The 22,165-nt window shown below is 44.0% G+C and overlaps 1 protein-coding gene across 1 annotated transcript in view; it reads left to right on the plus strand.

Annotated features, from left to right (window-relative positions):
- The window catches only part of COL19A1 (collagen type XIX alpha 1 chain), a 280,859-nt gene that overhangs the window by 164,840 nt on the left and 93,854 nt on the right, over nt 1–22,165 (plus strand). The window contains exon 18 of the mRNA XM_044291116.1: nt 21,516–21,569. Coding sequence (XP_044147051.1) covers nt 21,516–21,569 — 54 coding nt within the window. The remainder of the gene's footprint in view (nt 1–21,515; nt 21,570–22,165) is intronic.

Below are 22,165 nucleotides of genomic sequence, written 5' to 3' on the forward strand. Positions count from 1 at the left end.
TTGCTCCGAGCCTTCCACGCACGCTTCCCTCAGAAACCGTTCCTTACTCCGCGGAGGAGGGGCCCTTGAGGGGGAGGTACTGTCATGGTCTTACCTCCTTGCTGTTCCCTTCGTTTGACATGTGCTGGCGGCCATCTTGGTTTCTGGGTTTTCTTGTAGCCTCCCACCCTGCGGCTCCTCCTTCCCACTGGGAGGAGCTGGATGCCCAGCTCATATATAGGAGGTCTGTGGCTTCAGTTCCTTGCTTGGTCCTCCTGTGTTCACATGCTTCCAAGACTGCTGCTGCTTCTGGTTCCTGATCCTGGCCTCGTCTGACTACCCCGTTGGTTCCTGATTCCGGCTTCGTCTGACTACCCCGTTGGTTCCTGATTCCGGCTTCGTCTGACTACCCCGTTGGTTCCTGATTCCGGCTTCGTCTGACTACCCCGTTGGTTCCTGTTCCTGGCTTCGTCTGACTACCCTTCTGGTTCCTGACCTCTGTCTCCGCAAGACCCTGCTTCGGTTTAGCCATCCGTTCGGACTTTGCTTACGGCTTGCTCTTCAATAAAACCTTCTTATTTTCCACTTATCTCTTGTTGTACGTCTGGTTCATGGTTCCATGACACTACCTTTAAGTCTTCTGAAATGATGATCCCTAAATCCCTTTCCTCAGATACTGAGGTTAGGACTGTATCACTGATTTTATATTCTGCTCTTGGGTTTTTACGCCCCAGGTGCATTATCTTGCGCTTATAAACATTAAATTTTAGTTGCCAAATTTTTTACCATTCCTCTAGTTTTCCTAAATCCTTTTCCATTTGGTGTATCCCTCCAGGAGCATCAACCCTGTTACAAATCTTTGTGTCATCTGCACAAAGACACACCTTACCATTGAGGCCTTCTGCAATTTCGCTGATAAAGATATTAACCACTTAAGGACCACAGGTTTATACCCCCCTAGTGACCAGGCCCTTTTTTACAAATCGGCACTCCACAACTTTAGCGGTTTATTGCTCGGTCATGCAACTTACCACCCAAATGAATTTTACCTCCTTTTCTTCTCACTAATGGAGCTTTCATTTGGTGGTATTTTATTGCCGCTGACATTTTTACTTTTTTTGTTATTAATCGAAATTTAACGATTTTTTTGCAAAAAAATGACATTTTTCACTTTCAGCTGTAAAATTTTGCAAAAAAAACTACATCCATATATACATTTTTCGCCAAATTTATTGTTCTACATGTCTTTGATAAAAAAAAAATGTTTGGGCAAAAAAAAAATGGTTTGGGTAAAAGTTATAGCATTTGCAAACTATGGTACAAAAATGTGAATTTCCGCTTTTTGAAACAGCTCTGACTTTCTGAGCACCTGTCATGTTTCCTGAGGTTCTACAATGCCCAAACAGTAGAAAACCCCCACAAATGACCCCATTTCGGAAAGTAGACACCCTAAGGTATTCGCTGATGGGCATAGTGAGTTCATAGAACTTTTTATTTTTTGTCACAAGTTAGCGGAAAATGATGATGATTTTTTTTTTTTTTTTTTTCTTACAAAGTCTCATATTCCACTAACTTGCGACAAAAAATAAAAAATTCTAAAAACTTGCCATGCCCCTCACGGAATACCTTGGGGTGTCTTCTTTCCAAAATGGGGTCACTTGTGGGGTAGTTATACTGCCCTGGCAATTTAGGGGCCCAAATGTGTGAGAAGAACTTTGCAATCAAAATGTGTAAAAAATGACCGGTGAAATCCAAAAGGTGCACTTTGGAATATGTGCCCCTTTGCCCACCTTGGCTGCAAAAAAGTGTCACACATCTGGTATCGCCGTACTCAGGAGAAGTTGGGGAATGTGTTTTGGGGTGTCATTTTACATATACCCATGCTGGGTGAGAAAAATATCTTGGTCAAATGCCAACTTTGTATAAAAAAATGGGAAAAGTTGTCTTTTGCCAAGATATTTCTCTCACCCAGCATGGGTATATGTAAAATGACACCCCAAAACACATTCCCCAACTTCTCCTGAGTACGGCGATACCACATGTGTGACACTTTTTTGCTGCCAAGGTGGGCAAAGGGGCACATATTCCAAAGTGCACCTTTCAGATTTTGCAGGCCATTTTTTACACATTTTGATTGCAAGGTACTTCTCACACATTTGGGCCCCTAAATTGCCAGGGCAGTATAACTACGCCACAAGTGACCCAATTTTGGAAAGAAGACACCCCAAGGTATTCCGTGAGGGGCATGGCGAGTTCCTAGAATTTTTTATTTTTTGTCACAAGTTAGCGGAAAATGATGATTTTTTATTTTTTATCTTTTTTCCTTACAAAGTCTCATATTCCACTAACTTGCGACAAAAAATAAAAAATTCTAGGAACTCGCCATGCCCCTCACGGAATACCTTGGGGTGTCTTCTTTCCAAAATGGGGTCACTTGTGGCGTAGTTATACTGCCCTGGCAATTTAGGGGCCCAAATGTGTGAGAAGTACCTTGCAATCAAAATGTGTAAAAAATGGCCTGCAAAATCTGAAAGGTGCACTTTGGAATATGTGCCCCTTTGCCCACCTTGGCAGCAAAAAAGTGTCACACATGTGGTATCGCCGTACTCAGGAGAAGTTGGGGAATGTGTTTTGGGGTGTCATTTTACATATACCCATGCTGGGTGACAAAAATATCTTGGTCAAATGCCAACTTTGTATAAAAAAATGGGAAAAGTTGTCTTTTGCCAAGATATTTCTCTCACCCAGCATGGGTATATGTAAAATGACACCCCAAAACACATTCCCCAACTTCTCCTGAGTACGGCGATACCACATGTGTGACACTTTTTTGCTGCCAAGGTGGGCAAAGGGGCACATATTCCAAAGTGCACCTTTCAGATTTTGCAGGCCATTTTTTACACATTTTGATTGCAAGGTACTTCTCACACATTTGGGCCCCTAAATTGCCAGGGCAGTATAACTACGCCACAAGTGACCCCATTTTGGAAAGAAGACACCCCAAGCTATTCCGTGAGGGGCATGGCGAGTTCCTAGAATTTTTTATTTTTTGTCGCAAGTTAGTGGAATATGAGACTTTGTAAGGAAAAAAGAAAAAAAAAGAAAAATCATCATTTTCCGCTAACTTGTGACAAAAAATAAAAAATTCTAGGAACTCGCCGTGCCCCTCACGGAATACCTTGGGGTGTCTTCTTTCCAAAATGGGGTCACTTGTGGCGTAGTTATACTGCCCTGGCAATTTAGGGGCCCAAATGTGTAAGAAGTACCTTGCAATCAAAATCTGTAAAAAATGGCCGGTGAAATCCGAAAGGTGCACTTTGCAATATGTGCCCCTTTGCCCACCTTGGCAGCAAAAAAGTGTCACACATGTGGTATCGCCGTACTCAGGAGAAGTTGGGGAATGTGTTTTGGGGTGTCATTTTACATATACCCATGCTGGGTGAGAGAAATATCTTGGCAAAAGACAACTTTTCCCATTTTTTTATACAAAGTTGGCATTTGACCAAGATATTTTTGTCACCCAGCATGGGTATATGTAAAATGACACCCCAAAACACATTCCCCAACTTCTCCTGAGTACGGCGATACCACATGTGTGACACTTTTTTGCAGCCTAGATGCGCAAAGGGGCCCAAATTCCTTTTAGGAGGGCATTTTTAGACATTTGGATCCCAGACTTCTTCTCACACTTTCGGGCCCCTAAAAAGCCAGGGCAGTATAAATACCCCACATGTGACCCCACTTTGGAAAGAAGACACCCCAAGGTATTCAATGAGGGGCCTGGCGAGTTCCTAGAATTTTTTTTTTTTTTGCATAAGTTAGCGGATATTGATTTTTTTTTGTTTTTTTCCTCACAAAGTCTCACTTTCCGCTAACTTAGGACAAAAATTTCAATCTTTCATGGACTCAATATGCCCCTCACGGAATACCTTGGGGTGTCTTCTTTCCGAAATGGGGTCACATGTGGGGTATTTATACTGCCCTGGCTTTTTAGGGGCCCTAAAGCGTGAGAAGAAGTCTGGAATATAAATGTCTAAAAATGTTTACGCATTTGGATTCCGTGAGGGGTATGGTGCGTCCATGTGAGATTTTATTTTTTGACACAAGTTAGTGGAATATGAGACTTTGTAAGAAAAAACAAAAACAAACAAAAAATTTCCGCTAACTTGTGCCAAAAAAAATGTCTGAATGGAGCCTTACCAGGGGGGGGGTGATCAATGACAGGGGGGTGATCAATGACAGGGGGGTGATCACCCATATAGACTCCCTGATCACCCCCCTGTCACTGATCACCCCCCCTGTAAGGCTCCATTCAGACATCCGCATGATTTTTTACGGATCCATGGATACATGTATCGGATCCACAGAACGCATGCGGACGTCTGAATGGAGCCTTACAGGGGGGTTATCAATGACAGGGGGTGATCAGGGTAATCAGGGTGATCACCCCCCTGTCACTGATCACCCCCCCTGTAAAGCTCCATTCAGACATCCGCATGATTTTTTACGGATCCATGGATACATGGATCGGATCCACAAAACGCATGCGGACGTCTGAATGGAGCCTTACAGGGGGGTTATCAATGACAGGGGGTGATCAGGGTAATCAGGGTGATCACCCCCCTGTCACTGATCACCCCCCCTGTAAGGCTCCATTCAGACATCCGCATGATTTTTTACGGATCCATGGATACATGGATCGGATCCACAAAACGCATGCGGTCGTCTGAATGGAGCCTTACAGGGGGGTTATCAATGACAGGGGGTGATCAGGGTAATCACCCCCCTGTCACTGATCACCCCCCCTGTAAGGCTCCATTCAGACATCCGCATGTGTTTTGTGGATCCGATCCATGTATCCATGGATCCGTAAAAAATCATGCGGATGTCTGAATGGAGCCTTACAGGGGGGGTGATCAATGACAGGGGGTGATCAGGGAGTGTATATGGGTGATCACCCGCCTGTCATTGATCACCCGCCTGTCATTGATCACCCCCCTGTCATTGATCACCCCCCTGTAAGGCTCCATTCAGACATAAGCATGATTTTTTACGGATCCATGGATCGGATGCACAAAACGCATGCTGACGTCTGAATGGAGCCTTACAGGGGGGTTATCAATGACAGGGGGTGATCAGGGTAATCAGGGTGATCACCCCCCTGTCACTGATCACCCCCCCTGTAAGGCTCCATTCAGACATCCGCATGATTTTTTACGGATCCATGGATACATGGATCGGATCCACAAAACGCATGCTGACGTCTGAATGGAGCCTTACAGGGGGGTTATCAATGACAGGGGGGTGATCAGGGAGTGTATATGGGTGATCACCCGCCTGTCATTGATCACCCCCTGTAAGGCTCCATTCAGACGTCCGCATGATTTTTTACGGATCCATGGATCGGATCCACAAAACGCATGCGGACGTCTGAATGGAGCCTTACAGGGGGGTTATCAATGACAGGGGGGTGATCAGGGAGTGTATATGGGTGATCACCCGCCTGTCATTGATCACCCCCTGTAAGGCTCCATTCAGACGTCCGCATGTGTTTTGCGGATCCGATCCATGTATCCATGGATCCGTAAAAATCATGCGGACGTCTGAATGGAGCCTTACAGGGAAGTGATCAATGACAGGGGGTGATCAGGGAGTGTATATGGGTGATCACCCGCCTGTCATTGATCACCCCCCTGTAAGGCTCCATTCAGACGTCCGTATGCTTTTTGCGGATCCGATCCATGTATCCGTGGATCCGTAAAAATCATACGGACGTCTGAACGGAGCCTGACAGGGGGGGTGATCAATGACAGGGCGGTGATCAATGACAGGGGGGTGATCAGGGAGTTTATATGGGGTGATCAGGGGTTTATAAGGGGTTAATAAGTGACGGGGGGGGGGTGTAGTGTAGTGTTTGGTGCGACTGTACTGACCTACCTGAGTCCTCTGGTGGTCGATCCTAACAAAAGGGACCACCAGAGGACCAGGTAGGAGGTATATTAGACGCTGTTATGAAAACAGCGTCTAATATACCTGTTAGGGGTTAAAAAATTCGGATCTCCAGCCTGCCAGCGAGCGATCGCCGCTGGCAGGCTGGAGATCCACTCGCTTACCTTCCGTTCCTGTGAGCGCGCGCGCCTGTGTGCGCGCGTTCACAGGAAATCTCGGCTCACGCGAGATGACGCCAATCGGCGTTAGTGTGACCTGGGAGAGCCGCCGCGATGACGCCTTTCGGCGTTAGTGTGACGGCAGAAGGTTAAACTATATGGGTCCCAGAACAGATCCCTGAGGTACCCCACTGGTAACAACAAAACCTTGGTCTGAATATACTCCATTGACTACAACCCTCTGTTGTCTGTCCTTCAGCCACTGCCTAATCCATTCAACAATATGGGAGTTCAAGCACAAAGACTGTAATTTATTTATAAGCCTTCTATGTAGAACAGTATCAAAAGCCTTACTAAAGTATAGATAAGCGATGTCTACTGCACCTCTGCCACTTCATACTTTCTATTGGACTGCATTAGACAAGTGACTGGAAAGATGGACTGACTTGCACACTACCACTCCATTCAGAAAAAATACTCCGCAATCTTTAAGTACGTCTTTGGAGTATGGGAGGAAACCGGAGTACCCGAAGGAAAACCACACAAACACAGGAGAACATTCAGATTCCATGCAGATGTTGTCCCTTGGTCAGACCCCCCGAGCTGCAAAGCACCTGTGCTAACCAATGAGCCACCATGCTGCCCATAATGATAGTGTATGTTTTGGTCTTAAGACCGGCAGGCTGGGATTTGAAGCCATAATACAGATGCTGAAATGCACCATTATAGCCATCTGAAATAGGCCTCAGTTTAAAGGAAATGTGTCACCAAAATTGTTATCTGCCAGTAAAAATCAGATAGCAGCACATATCCTTTTTTTGTAATCTGTTTTTATTTTCTGATTGTAGATTTGTTTATTCTATTTCCTGAACATGATTATGGGGGAGGCCATATGCCTGAGCTGTTCTTAACAGCATTTAGAAAGCATTAAGAAAATGTATTTATGGCAGCCCCATGGGTCATAGACACAATGCACAGGAGGGGAACCTATTGACTTACATGGGAGAGTTTTTTAGGCATGCTCTGTGACCTGTGCAGAGATCATTGCACAAGGAAAAAACAGATACGCTTTGACTATCTCTTATTGTGAATGGTGGATCCTGTTTTGTCTATACACAGAGATGATATCATTACATGCAGTTAAGTGCAGTAAAAGGATCTGTACAAACCAAGAAGTGGCACCAATTATTAATGGCCAATGCAAAAACTGCAGGAGTTTTAGTTTAAATATAAAAAATGACATGGAAAATTAAAAATAACATTATGTTTAAAACATAAAAAAGTGATTTAAACATCATTTTCAGATGACACATTCCCTTTAAGTAATGTAATCAACAATCCACTAGTGACCATTTGTATATTGAGTTCACATAAACAGTTATAACACTATTGTTATTTTGATATATTCACATCCCTTAACATCTTAGAAAGTATCTTTATAAAGGAGAAAAATCCTCACTTTTAGAATTGTTTGTACGCATTAGGTGTGTTTCACGTTAGCCATCTGATGAAGTGTAAATCATATCCAGCTTGCTTCAGAATACCAACCTGGAGGCACATGGTGTTCTTGCAAATTAAAATGAAAAATCTGAGCAATTGAATACAATGGCAAGCGAGGCATAAAAATAATTAAAAGAACACTTACAGTTTGATGATCTGTTATTTCAGTCTTATAGCCACTGGTAAGTTTATTTTTAGTGCTAGTATGTCTGCTTTTTTCAGCCTAGACTCTTGCTATACTCTTTATACATACATAAAAAGAAGATACATGGCGCCTTTTGTGTGGTAACATTAAAAGAAAGGGCTTGGAAAATGATGCCATGCATCTCACAAAGCTCTGTTCATCAAAACATTGCGCCGCAAGGTCAGAATATTTCTTTGTCAATCCTGTGCACGTATTCTAACTTCAAAAAGTTGCTAATGCTGTTTATTATTAGCCAATAATCCTTGTTTACAAGGAATTGTCTGCACTATATGTATGTGGTTGGCATGCATCTGGGTACCTCATCTAAACATATTGTAAGCTCTATTTCTATAGGTCAGACCACTCCGACTTTTGTACTATTCCTTTAAAAATCCATGGCCAGAAATAAAGATTTACCAAAAGCCCAGCAAACTAGATTTGCTAAAGAACCCTCACATATTCCATCACTCTCCTCTAGACCGGAGGGATAAACACTTACCTATCCAGCAATGCACTTTGTTATTCTTACTATGGACATTAAAGCCAGGAGTCTGTCCATGGGGTTGAAATTTGTGACTCTTGCAAACCAAAACTCTAGGCCCAACTAAATCCCATCAAAGTACAGTAGACTGCTGAGGAAACCTAGCATTACTGGATTCCTAACCCAACATTTAGGGATGAGCGAACTCGAACTGTATAGTTCGGGTTCGTACCGAATTTTGGGGTGTCCGTGACACGGACCCGAACCCGGACATTTTCGTAAAAGTCCGGGTTCGGGTTCGGTGTTCGTCGCTTTCTTGGCGCTTTTGTGACGCTTTCTTGGCGCTTTTTGAAAGGCTGCAAAGCAGCCAATCAACAAGCGTCATACTACTTGCCCCAAGAGGCCATCACAGCCATGCCTACTATTGGCATGGCTGTGATTGGCCAGAGCACCATGTGACCCAGCCTCTATTTAAGCTGGAGTCACATAGCGCCGCCCGTCACTCTGCTCTGATTAGCGTAGGGAGAGGTTGCGGCTGCGACAGTAGGGCGAGATTAGGCAGATTAACTCCTCCAAAGGACTTGATTAACTGATCGATCTGCAGCTGTGGATCATTGAGCTGCTGATCCTCAATTGCTCACTGTTTTTAGGCTGCACAGACCGTTTGTCAGTCTCATTTTTCTGGGGTGATCGGCGGCCATTTTGTGTCTTGTGGTGCGCCAGCACAAGCTGCGACCAAGTGCATTTAACCCTCAATGGTGTGGTTGTTTTTTGGCTAAAGCCTACATCAGGGTGAAGCTGTCACACCAAGTGCATTTAACCAGCAATAGTCTGTTCATTTTTTGGCCATATACAAAATCAGGGGCAAGCTGCGCCTGTCACCAAGTGCATTTAACCCTCAATGGTGTGGTTGTTTTTTGGCTAAAGCCTACATCAGGGTGAAGCTGTGACACCAAGTGCATTTAACCAGCAATAGTCTGTTCATTTTTTGGCCATATACAAAATCAGGGGCAAGCTGCGCCTGTCACCAAGTGCATTTAACCCTCAATGGTGTGGTTGTTTTTTGGCTAAAGCCTACATCAGGGTGAAGCTGTCACACCAAGTGCATTTAACCAGCAATAGTCTGTTCATTTTTTGGCCATATACAAAATCAGGGGCAAGCTGCGCCTGTCACCAAGTGCATTTAACCCTCAATGGTGTGGTTGTTTTTTGGCTAAAGCCTACATCAGGGTGAAGCTGTCACACCAAGTGCATTTAACCAGCAATAGTCTGTTTATTTTTTGGCCATATCCCAGTCTAATTCTGTCACTAAATCCATACCGGTCACCCAGCGCCTAAATACTAGGCCTCAAATTTATATCCAGCTAAATCTGTCCCTAGTGCTGTAGCTGGGCGAGTTATTTAGTGTCCGTTCAAGCACATTTCTTGTTCTGGGTTGAAATACAATTCCCAATTTAGCAATTTCATAATTTAGTGGTTCCTGCTATATCAGAGCTATTTGAAATCTATCCCAAAAAGGGTATATAATATTGAAGGTGCACATTGGGTCATTCAGAATAACTTCACACACACCCGCTACTGTGTATTTCCAAGTCTAATTCTGTCACTAAACCCATACCTGTCACCCAGCGCCTAAATACTAGGCCTCAAATTTAAATCCCTCTAAATCTCTCGTTACCGCTGTACTGTTGTTGCTGGGCAAGATATTTAGTGTCCGTCAAAGCACATTTTTTGTTCTGGGTTGAAGTACAATTCCCAATTTAGCAATTTCATAATTTAGTGGTTCCTGCTATATCAGAGCTATTTGGAATCTATCCCTAAAAGGGTATATAATATTGAAGGTGCACATTGGGTCATTCAGAATAACTTCACACACACCCGCTACTGTGTATTTCCAAGTCTAATTCTGTCACTAAACCCATACCTGTCACCCAGCGCCTAAATACTAGGCCTCAAATTTAAATCCCTCTAAATCTCTCGTTACCGCTGTACTGTTGTTGCTGGGCAAGATATTTAGTGTCCGTCAAAGCACATTTTTTGTTCTGGGTTGAAGTACAATTCCCAATTTAGCAATTTCATAATTTAGTGGTTTCTGCTATATCAGAGCTATTTGAAATCTATCCCTAAAAGGGTATATAATATTGAAGGTGCACATTGGGTCATTCAGAATAACTTCACACACACGCTTCTGTGCATTTCCAAGTCTAATTCTGTCACTAAATCCATACCGGTGACCCAGCGCCTAAATACTAGGCCTCAAATTTAAATCCCTCTAAATCTCTCGTTACCCACCGCTGTACTGTTGTTGCTGGGCAAGATATTTAGTGTCCGTCAAAGCACATTTTTTGTTCTGGGTTGAAGTACAATTCCCAATTTAGCAATTTCATAATTTAGTGGTTTCTGCTATATCAGAGCTATTTGAAATCTATCCCTAAAAGGGTATATAATATTGAAGGTGCACATAGGGTCATTCAGAATAACTTCACACACACGCTTCTGTGCATTTCCAAGTCTAATTCTGTCACTAAATCCATACCGGTGACCCAGCGCCTAAATACTAGGCCTCAAATTTAAATCCCTCTAAATCTCTCGTTACCCACCGCTGTACTGTTGTTGCTGGGCAAGATATTTAGTGTCCGTCAAAGCACATTTTTTGTTCTGGGTTGAAGTACAATTCCCAATTTAGCAATTTCATAATTTAGTGGTTTCTGCTATATCAGAGCTATTTGAAATCTATCCCTAAAAGGGTATATAATATTGAAGGTGCACATAGGGTCATTCAGAATAACTTCACACACACGCTTCTGTGCATTTCCAAGTCTAATTCTGTCACTAAATCCATACCGGTGACCCAGCGCCTAAATACTAGGCCTCAAATTTATATCCCGCTAAATCTCTCGTTACCCGCTGTACTGTTGTTGCTGGGCAAGATATTTAGTGTCCGTCAAAGCACATTTTTTGTTCTGGGTTGAAGTACAATTCCCAATTTAGCAATTTCATAATTTAGTGGTTCCTGCTATATCAGAGCTATTTGAAATCTATCCCAAAAAGGGTATATAATATTGAAGGTGCACATAGGGTCATTCAGAATAACTTCACACACACCCGCTACTGTGTATTTCCAAGTCTAATTCTGTCACTAAACCCATACCTGTCACCCAGCGCCTAAATACTAGGCCTCAAATTTAAATCCCTCTAAATCTCTCGTTACCGCTGTACTGTTGTTGCTGGGCAAGATATTTAGTGTCCGTCAAAGCACATTTTTTGTTCTGGGTTGAAGTACAATTCCCAATTTAGCAATTTCATAATTTAGTGGTTTCTGCTATATCAGAGCTATTTGAAATCTATCCCTAAAAGGGTATATAATATTGAAGGTGCACATTGGGTCATTCAGAATAACTTCACACACACGCTTCTGTGCATTTCCAAGTCTAATTCTGTCACTAAACCCATACCTGTCACCCAGCGCCTAAATACTAGGCCTCAAATTTAAATCCCTCTAAATCTCTCGTTACCCACCGCTGTACTGTTGTTGCTGGGCAAGATATTTAGTGTCCGTCAAAGCACATTTTTTGGTCTGGGTTGAAGTACAATTCCCAATTTAGCAATTTCATAATTTAGTGGTTTCTGCTATATCAGAGCTATTTGAAATCTATCCCTAAAAGGGTATATAATATTGAAGGTGCACATAGGGTCATTCAGAATAACTTCACACACACGCTTCTGTGCATTTCCAAGTCTAATTCTGTCACTAAATCCATACCGGTGACCCAGCGCCTAAATACTAGGCCTCAAATTTAAATCCCTCTAAATCTCTCGTTACCCACCGCTGTACTGTTGTTGCTGGGCAAGATATTTAGTGTCCGTCAAAGCACATTTTTTGTTCTGGGTTGAAGTACAATTCCCAATTTAGCAATTTCATAATTTAGTGGTTTCTGCTATATCAGAGCTATTTGAAATCTATCCCTAAAAGGGTATATAATATTGAAGGTGCACATTGGGTCATTCAGAATAACTTCACACACACGCTTCTGTGCATTTCCAAGTCTAATTCTGTCACTAAACCCATACCTGTCACCCAGCGCCTAAATACTAGGCCTCAAATTTAAATCCCTCTAAATCTCTCGTTACCGCTGTACTGTTGTTGCTGGGCAAGATATTTAGTGTCCGTCAAAGCACATTTTTTGTTCTGGGTTGAAGTACAATTCCCAATTTAGCAATTTCATAATTTAGTGGTTTCTGCTATATCAGAGCTATTTGAAATCTATCCCTAAAAGGGTATATAATATTGAAGGTGCACATAGGGTCATTCAGAATAACTTCACACACACGCTTCTGTGCATTTCCAAGTCTAATTCTGTCACTAAATCCATACCGGTGACCCAGCGCCTAAATACTAGGCCTCAAATTTAAATCCCTCTAAATCTCTCGTTACCGCTGTCCTGTTGTAGCTGGGAAAGTTATTTAGTGCCCGTCAAAGCACATTTTTTGTTGTGGGTTGAAGTACAATTCCCAATTTAGCAATTTCATAATTTAGTGGTTCCTGCTATATCAGAGCTATTTGAAATCTATCCCAAAAAGGGTATATAATATTCAAGGTGCACATTGGGTCATTCAGAATAACTTCACACACACGCTTCTGTGCATTTCCAAGTCTAATTCTGTCACTAAATCCATACCGGTCACCCAGCGCCTAAATACTAGGCCTTTTAAATTTATATCCCGCTGAATTTGAATACAATACATTGGGCCAAATAATATATTTGTTGTTGTGGTGAACCATAACAATGAGAAAAACATCTAGTAAGGGACGCGGACGTGGACATGGTCGTGGTGGTGTTAGTGGACCCTCTGGTGCTGGGAGAGGACGTGGCCGTTCTGCCACATCCACACGTCCTAGTGTACCAACTACCTCAGGTCCCAGTAGCCGCCAGAATTTACAGCGATATATGGTGGGGCCCAATGCCGTTCTAAGGATGGTAAGGCCTGAGCAGGTACAGGCATTAGTCAATTGGGTGGCCGACAGTGGATCCAGCACGTTCACATTATCTCCCACCCAGTCTTCTGCAGAAAGCGCACAGATGGCGCCTGAAAACCAACCCCATCAGTCTGTCACATCACCCCCATGCATACCAGGGAAACTGTCTCAGCCTCAAGTTATGCAGCAGTCTCTTATGCTGTTTGAAGACTCCGCTGGCAGGGTTTCCCAAGGGCATCCACCTAGCCCTTCCCCAGCGGTGAAAGACATAGAATGCACTGACGCACAACCACTTATGTTTCCTGATGATGAGGACATGGGAATACCACCTCAGCATGTCTCTGATGATGACGAAACACAGGTGCCAACTGCTGCGTCTTTCTGCAGTGTGCAGACTGAACAGGAGGTCAGGGATCAAGACTGGGTGGAAGACGATGCAGGGGACGATGAGGTCCTAGACCCCACATGGAATGAAGGTCGTGCCACTGACTTTCACAGTTCGGAGGAAGAGGCAGTGGTGAGACCGAGCCAACAGCGTAGCAAAAGAGGGAGCAGTGGGCAAAAGCAGAACACCCGCCGCCAAGAGACTCCGCCTGCTACTGACCGCCGCCATCTGGGACCGAGCACCCCAAAGGCAGCTTCAAGGAGTTCCCTGGCATGGCACTTCTTCAAACAATGTGCTGACGACAAGACCCGAGTGGTTTGCACGCTGTGCCATCAGAGCCTGAAGCGAGGCATTAACGTTCTGAACCTGAGCACAACCTGCATGACCAGGCACCTGCATGCAAAGCATGAACTGCAGTGGAGTAAACACCTTAAAACCAAGGAAGTCACTCAGGCTCCCCCTGCTACCTCTTCTGCTGCTGCCGCCTCGGCCTATTCTGCTGCTGCCGCCTCGGCCTCTTCCTCCGCCTCTGGAGGAACGTTGGCACCTGCCGCCCAGCAAACAGGGGATGTACCACCAACACCACCACCACCACCTCCGTCACCAAGCGTCTCAACCATGTCACACGCCAGCGTTCAGCTCTCCATCTCACAAACATTTGATAGAAAGCGTAAATTCCCACCTAGCCACCCTCGATCCCTGGCCCTGAATGCCAGCATTTCTAAACTACTGGCCTATGAAATGCTGTCATTTAGGCTGGTGGACACAGACAGCTTCAAACAGCTCATGTCGCTTGCTGTCCCACAGTATGTTGTTCCCAGCCGGCACTACTTCTCCAAGAGAGCCGTGCCTTCCCTGCACAACCAAGTATCCGATAAAATCAAGTGTGCACTGCGCAACGCCATCTGTAGCAAGGTCCACCTAACCACAGATACGTGGACCAGTAAGCACGGCCAGGGACGCTATATCTCCCTAACTGCACACTGGGTAAATGTAGTGGCAGCTGGGCCCCAGGCGGAGAGCTGTTTGGCGCACGTCCTGCCGCCGCCAAGGATCGCAGGGCAACATTCTTTGCCTCCTGTTGCCACCTCCTCCTTCTCGGCTTCCTCCTCCTCTTCTTCCACCTGCTCATCCAGTCAGCCACACACCTTCACCACCAACTTCAGCACAGCCCGGGGTAAACGTCAGCAGGCCATTCTGAAACTCATATGTTTGGGGGACAGGCCCCACACCGCACAGGAGTTGTGGCGGGGTATTGAACAACAGACCGACGAGTGGTTGCTGCCGGTGAGCCTCAAGCCCGGCCTGGTGGTGTGTGATAATGGGCGAAATCTCGTTGCAGCTCTGGGACTAGCCAATTTGACGCACATCCCTTGCTTGGCGCATGTGCTGAATTTGGTGGTGCAGAAGTTCATTCACAACTACCCCGACATGTCAGAGCTGCTGCATAAAGTGCGGGCCGTCTGTTCGCGCTTCCGGCGTTCACATCCTGCCGCTGCTCGCCTGTCTGCGCTACAGCGTAACTTCGGCCTTCCCGCTCACCGCCTCATATGCGACGTGCCCACCAGGTGGAACTCCACCTTGCACATGCTGGACAGACTGTGCGAGCAGCAGCAGGCCATAGTGGAGTTTCAGCTGCAGCACGCACGGGTCAGTCGCACTACAGAACAGCACCACTTCACCACCAATGACTGGGCCTCCATGCGAGACCTGTGTGCCCTGTTGCGCTGTTTCGAGTACTCCACCAACATGGCCAGTGGCGATGACACCGTTATCAGCGTTACAATACCACTTCTATGTCTCCTTGAGAAAACACTTAGGGCGATGATGGAACAGGAGGTGGCCCAGGAGGAGGAGGAGGAGGATGAGGAAGAGGGGTCATTTTTAGCACTTTCAGGCCAGTCTCTTCGAAGTGACTCAGAGGGAGGTTTTTTGCAACAGCAGAGGCCAGGTACAAATGTGGCCAGCCAGGGCCCACTACTGGAGGACGAGGAGGACGAGGATGAGGAGGAGGTGGAGGAGGATGAGGATGAAGCATGGTCACAGCGGGGTGGCACCCAACGCAGCTCGGGTCCATCACTGGTGCGTGGCTGGGGGGAAAGGCAGGACGATGACGATACGCCTCCCACAGAGGACAGCTTGTCCTTACCCCTGGGCAGCCTGGCACACATGAGCGACTACATGCTGCAGTGCCTGCGCAACGACAGCAGAGTTGCCCACATTTTAACCTGTGCGGACTACTGGGTTGCCACCCTGCTGGATCCACGCTACAAAGACAATGTGCCCACCTTACTTCCTGCACTGGAGCGTGATAGGAAGATGCGCGAGTACAAGCGCACGTTGGTAGACGCGCTACTGAGAGCATTCCCAAATGTCACAGGGGAACAAGTGGAAGCCCAAGGCCAAGGCAGAGGAGGAGCAAGAGGTCGCCAAGGCAGCTGTGTCACGGCCAGCTCCTCTGAGGGCAGGGTTAGCATGGCAGAGATGTGGAAAACTTTTGTCAACACGCCACAGCTAACTGCACCACCACCTGATACGCAACGTGTTAGCAGGAGGCAACATTTCACTAACATGGTGGAACAGTACGTGTGCACACCCCTCCACGTACTGACTGATGGTTCGGCCCCATTCAACTTCTGGGTCTCTAAATTGTCCACGTGGCCAGAGCTAGCCTTTTATGCCTTGGAGGTGCTGGCCTGCCCGGCAGCCAGCGTTTTGTCTGAACGTGTATTCAGCACGGCAGGGGGCGTCATTACAGACAAACGCAGCCGCCTGTCTACAGCCAATGTGGACAAGCTGACGTTCATAAAAATGAACCAGGCATGGATCCCACAGGACCTGTCCGTCCCTTGTCCAGATTAGACATTAACTACCTCCCCATAACCATATATTATTGGACTCCAGGGCACTTCCTCATTCAATCCTATTTTTATTTTCATTTTACCATTATATTGCGATGCTACCCAAAGTTGAATGAACCTCTCCTCTGCCTGTGTGCTAGGCCTAAATATATGCCAATGGACTGTTGCAGTGGTGGCTGACATGAAGCCTGATTCTCTGCTATGACATGCAGACTAATTCTCTGCTGACATGAAGCCAGATTGTCTGTTACGGGACCTCTCTCCTCTGCCTGGGTGCTGGGCCTAAATTTATGACAATGGACTGTTGCAGTGGTGGCTGACGTGAAGCCTGATTCTCTGCTATGACATGCAGACTGATTCTCTGCTGTCATGAAGCCAGATTGTCTGTTACGGGACCTTTCTCCTCTACCTGGGTTCTGGGCCTAAATTTATGAAAATTGACTCTTACAGTGGTGGGTGACGTGAAGCCTGATTCTCTGCTATGATATGAAGACTGATTCTCTGCTGACATGAAGCCAGATTGTCTGTTACGGGACCTTTCTCCTCTGCCTGGGTTCTGGGCCTAAATTTATGAAAATTGACTCTTACAGTGGTGGGTGACGTGAAGCCTGATTCTCTGCTATGATATGAAGACTGATTCTCTGCTGACATGAAGCCAGATTGTCTGTTACGGGACCTTTCTCCTCTGCCTGGGTTCTGGGCCTAAATTTATGAAAATTGACTCTTACAGTGGTGGGTGACGTGAAGCCTGATTCTCTGCTATGATATGAAGACTGATTCTCTGCTGACATGAAGCCAGATTGTCTGTTACGGGACCTTTCTCCTCTGCCTGGGTTCTGGGCCTAAATTTATGAAAATTGACTCTTACAGTGGTGGGTGACGTGAAGCCTGATTCTCTGCTATGATATGAAGACTGATTCTCTGCTGACATGAAGCCAGATTGTCTGTTACGGGACCTTTCTCCTCTGCCTGGGTTCTGGGCCTAAATTTATGAAAATTGACTCTTACAGTGGTGGGTGACGTGAAGCCTGATTCTCTGCTATGATATGAAGACTGATTCTCTGCTGACATGAAGCCAGATTGTCTGTTACGGGACCTTTCTCCTCTGCCTGGGTTCTGGGCCTAAATTTATGAAAATTGACTCTTACAGTGGTGGGTGACGTGAAGCCTGATTCTCTGCTATGATATGAAGACTGATTCTCTGCTGACATGAAGCCAGATTCTCTGTTACGGGACCTCTCTCCTCTGCCTGGGTGCTGGGCCTAAATTTATGACAATGGACTGTTGCAGTGGTGGCTGACGTGAAGCCTGATTCTCTGCTATGACATGCAGACTGATTCTCTGCTGACATGAAGCCAGATTCTCTGTTACGGGACCTCTCTCCTCTGCCTGTGTGTGTGCTGGGCCTAAATATATGCCAATGGACTGTTGCAGTGGTGGCTGACGTGAAGCCTCATTCTCTGCTATGACATGCAGACTAATTCTCTGCTGACATGAAGACAGATTCTCTGTTACGGGACCTCTCTCCTCTGCCTGGGTGCCGGGGCCTAAATATCTGAGAATGGACTGTTCCAGTGGTGGGTGACGGGAAGCCAGATTCTCTGCTATGGAACCTCTCTCCAATTGATTTTGGTTAATTTTTATTTATTTAATTTTTATTTTAATTCATTTCCCTATCCACATTTGTTTGCAGGGGATTTACCTACATGTTGCTGCCTTTTGCAGCCCTCTAGCTCTTTCCTGGGCTGTTTTACAGCCTTTTTAGTGCCGAAAAGTTCGGGTCCCCATTGACTTCAATGGGGTTCGGGTTCGGGACGAAGTTCGGATCGGGTTCGGATCCCGAACCCGAACATTTCCGGGATGTTCGGCCGAACTTCTCGAACCCGAACATCCAGGTGTTCGCTCAACTCTACCAACATTCCCTTTATAAATTCTACTTTTCCTCCAGTTATGCATTAGAAAACTATTACTCTTTTTTATTTTCTTTGTTTAACTACTGTTCATGGGATTTTTTCATTGCAATGGTTCTCCATTGAAATGGAGATCACCCTGTTGGTATAAAAAAGCATCTATAATGTGCTGCTGGATTGCTGGGTGGTCATAACCCCTGGAAACGAACAGTGTATAATGTGATAGAAAAATTAATCAAGCCAGCATTGGAGGCAGTATGGACAATCCCAATAAATTAATAGGTGCCTTGTCTACTTGATAAACGCCATTTGCTGAAGTGAGACAACCCCTTTAAGTCAATAATATTGCATTGACGCGTCAAATTCATTTCTCAATTCATTGCCTGCAGCATCTATTCCTCATAGGTGGACTCAAAACAAAAGACAAATGAATATATCCAGTTTTCTGGTAGAATCAAAATTATATGGTAGACTCGGAACAAAAGATGAAGGTATAAGCACAATTTTCCTAACACATGAGAATAAAAATGAGAGAACAGGAAAGGGTAAGTTGTAATAATGCCCAAACCATAGTAACACACCTGGCCCATCAAAGGAAATGGGGTCAACTAAAACAGGGTAAATGTGAAGTGGCAGCAATGAAACCTGATAAACTAATACCAGTTATACTTATAACATACCTGGTCACTTATGGTATAGTGCACAACCACCCTACACATGTAAAATTGGATCATGTAGCTCATGTTTAGGTACTGTACATCAAATTCCCATTCTATTCACTTACTAACTGAATTGCTCTGTTTATGAAGACATTCCACATATCTTCTTTTATATAAATAGATTTGCAATGGATGCCATGGACATTTGTTGCAGAAGTTTTTCTGACCGCAAACTGACAACAAAATGCAAACCATTGAAAAAGTCTGTACTTCTGCATAGGGCCCCATTTAGATGTATGAAATTAATTTTGTTTAATTAAGTTAGTCAAACAGGTTACTGACAATCTAAACTATGAATACATGCAATTACTCTTGCACTGAAAGTCGTTCTTCAGGGACCTTTTGTACACTTTTATTTGTAATTAGAGATGTCCCGAACTATTCGCCGGCGAACATAGCTTGTTCGCGTTCTCGGCGGCGGGCGTACATATGTGATGTTCGGTCCGCCCCCTATACATCATCATTTAGCAAACTTTGACCCTGTACCTCACAGTCAGCAGACACATTCCAGCCAATCAGCATACCCTCCCTCCCAGACACTCCCACCGCCTATCAAAAAGCAAGGACAGCATCCATCTTAGATTCATTCTGAAGCTGTAGTGTCACAAATTTGACTACAGGTTATATTAATCGCATTGCGAATTCAACTTAGAGCTGGGTTCCTAATGGTTGTATTGCTAGAATATAACGAAGATTGAGAATATAGTGCTATATTTGTTATATTTGTCAATTCTAGCAATACAACCATTAGATACTCAGATCTAAGTTGTAATCGCAATGTGATTAATGCAGGTTATATTAATCGCATTGCAAATTCACCTTAGAGCTGGGTTCCTAATGGTTGTATTGCTAGAATATAACAAAGATTGAGAATATAGTGCTATATTCGTCAATTCTAGCAATACAACCATTAGGAACTCAGATCTAAGTTGTAATCGCAATGCTAGAATATAACGAAGATTGAGAATATAGTACTATATTCGTTATATTTGTCAATTATAGCAATACAACCATTAGGAACTCAGATCTAAGTTGTAATCGCAATGCGATTAATACAGGTTATATTAATCGCATTGCGAATTCAACTTACCACACTCTGCGTCAACTACGTAATTTTCCATGGGAGTTTTGCCATGGATCCCCCTCCGGCATGCCACAGTCCAGGTGTTAGTCCCCTTGAAAAAACTTTTCCATCACTATTGTGGCCAGAAAGAGTCCCTGTGGGTTTTAAAATTCGCCTGCCTATTGAAGTCTATGGCAGTTTGCCCGATTCACCCGTTCGCCTACATTTCCGGAAATTCTCTTCACCGCCCGCGAACGGAAAATTTTATGTTTGCGACATCTCTATTTGTAATCCCACAGTTCATATTCAGTAATAATCCATGTTTCATGAATAGATTTGGCATCACCATATATTTAGCTGACCTAGCAGTTATTCCAAATTTACTCCATTTAGTGTTCCAATAGTAGCATTTAAATGCCAGTAAGGTGAAAAATGCCCAATTATCACTCTGGTAAGTACATGACTACTAAGAATTTAAAATATAACTTTTAGGGAAATGCTTTTAGGGAAATCAAAAAAAGTTATAGTAACCAGTAATCATATTAACAAGATGTCTATCCAGAATCGGGTTTACCAGCCATTATTTTATTTCTAAGCCATCCGAAAAAAATTAGGTGTTAAACAGAATACACAACTCCTTTATATTCTTCTAAAATTATCCTAATTGTATGTTTATATCGACTAAAAATTCTTCCCATTTAACTTACAAGCAGGAGTCTTGTAGACTTGATTTAACTTTACTATATTTCCATGAGAAAATAAATAGGAAAAATTAGCCCTAAACGATTGCTTTGCTTAGCTAGAGATAAAAATGAATTCACGCTTCATAGCCTTTTCTATATTCCCTGTCTGGAGGTGCATGTGTTCACATCATAATTCAAGCAACTTTGATGCCCTCTTATCCTACGCTTTGGGTAATGTAGTATTTTAACACTGCATTATTACTGTGTTTTATTATACCTATTTGTCCAGAAGGAAAGTGCATCCTTTATACGTTTGGTACCTTTTATTAGACCAATGTGAAAATTATTCAGTGGTGTTGTTGCTTGGGCCCATAAATTTGGGATCTGCAGATGCAGTATCAGAAAATAGAACTTTTACAGCAATTATATTTTGCTTCAGATAACCTTTCTTAAGTTTTTATTGTGAAATAAACATGTAGGAGGATAATTAAAACTGTCACTCAGGCCTCTTTAACTACACCAAAAAAAAGTGACCTGCGGGTGCCTAAATTATATACAGTGACACAAAAATGGCAGATTTAATAGGTATCTTGTAAATGTAAAGTTTTCTTGATGTGTGTGGTATAATGTAATGCAGGTTATGCTGTAAAGATCTTTTTTTCTAGGGCGAGCCTGGGCCGATGGGACTGCCAGGACTTGAAGGTCTCCCCGGGGAGAAGGTAGGAGAATTTTTCCTTGTTCTACATTATTATTGCCTACAAGTTTCTTGCAGTTTTTCTGTAAAAGTGACACGTTCCTTTATATTCAAAGAAGTCTTAGTGGAGTCTGTGCCCATTTGTATAGTAATTGATGCTGCCATACTGTAGTTTATATCATCGAAACCTAAAACAACTATCTTTTCATTTTACAAAGCAGAGTTAAAGCAGTATCTGATTTCCATATTTCCATAATCATATTACAACCTCATATGGCCTATGCATGCAAATTACCTGCAAGCTTTGATGACTTTGATGCAAACAGATGGATAGGTACAATTATACATGAGAGTGAATCGATCATTATACATATGTAAACACTAGATGTTAATGTTTTTAAGTAAAGTTAAATACGACTACTGAGATTTAACCATTGAAAAGACCTAAGAAACCTGCAAAAAGTTAGTCCATGCAAATATTCATTCAATGCTTTCTTCTGTGTTATGATATTTTATCCATCACATACTCTCATATTTTGGAGGAGAGCATATTCATACAGTGTGTGATTGTCAAATTCAGTGGACTAAGAAATACCTAAAACTCACATACAACTTTTATGA

The sequence above is a fragment of the Bufo gargarizans genome, chromosome 4 (assembly GCF_014858855.1).
Source record: "Bufo gargarizans isolate SCDJY-AF-19 chromosome 4, ASM1485885v1, whole genome shotgun sequence".
Lineage (NCBI taxonomy): Eukaryota > Metazoa > Chordata > Amphibia > Anura > Bufonidae > Bufo > Bufo gargarizans.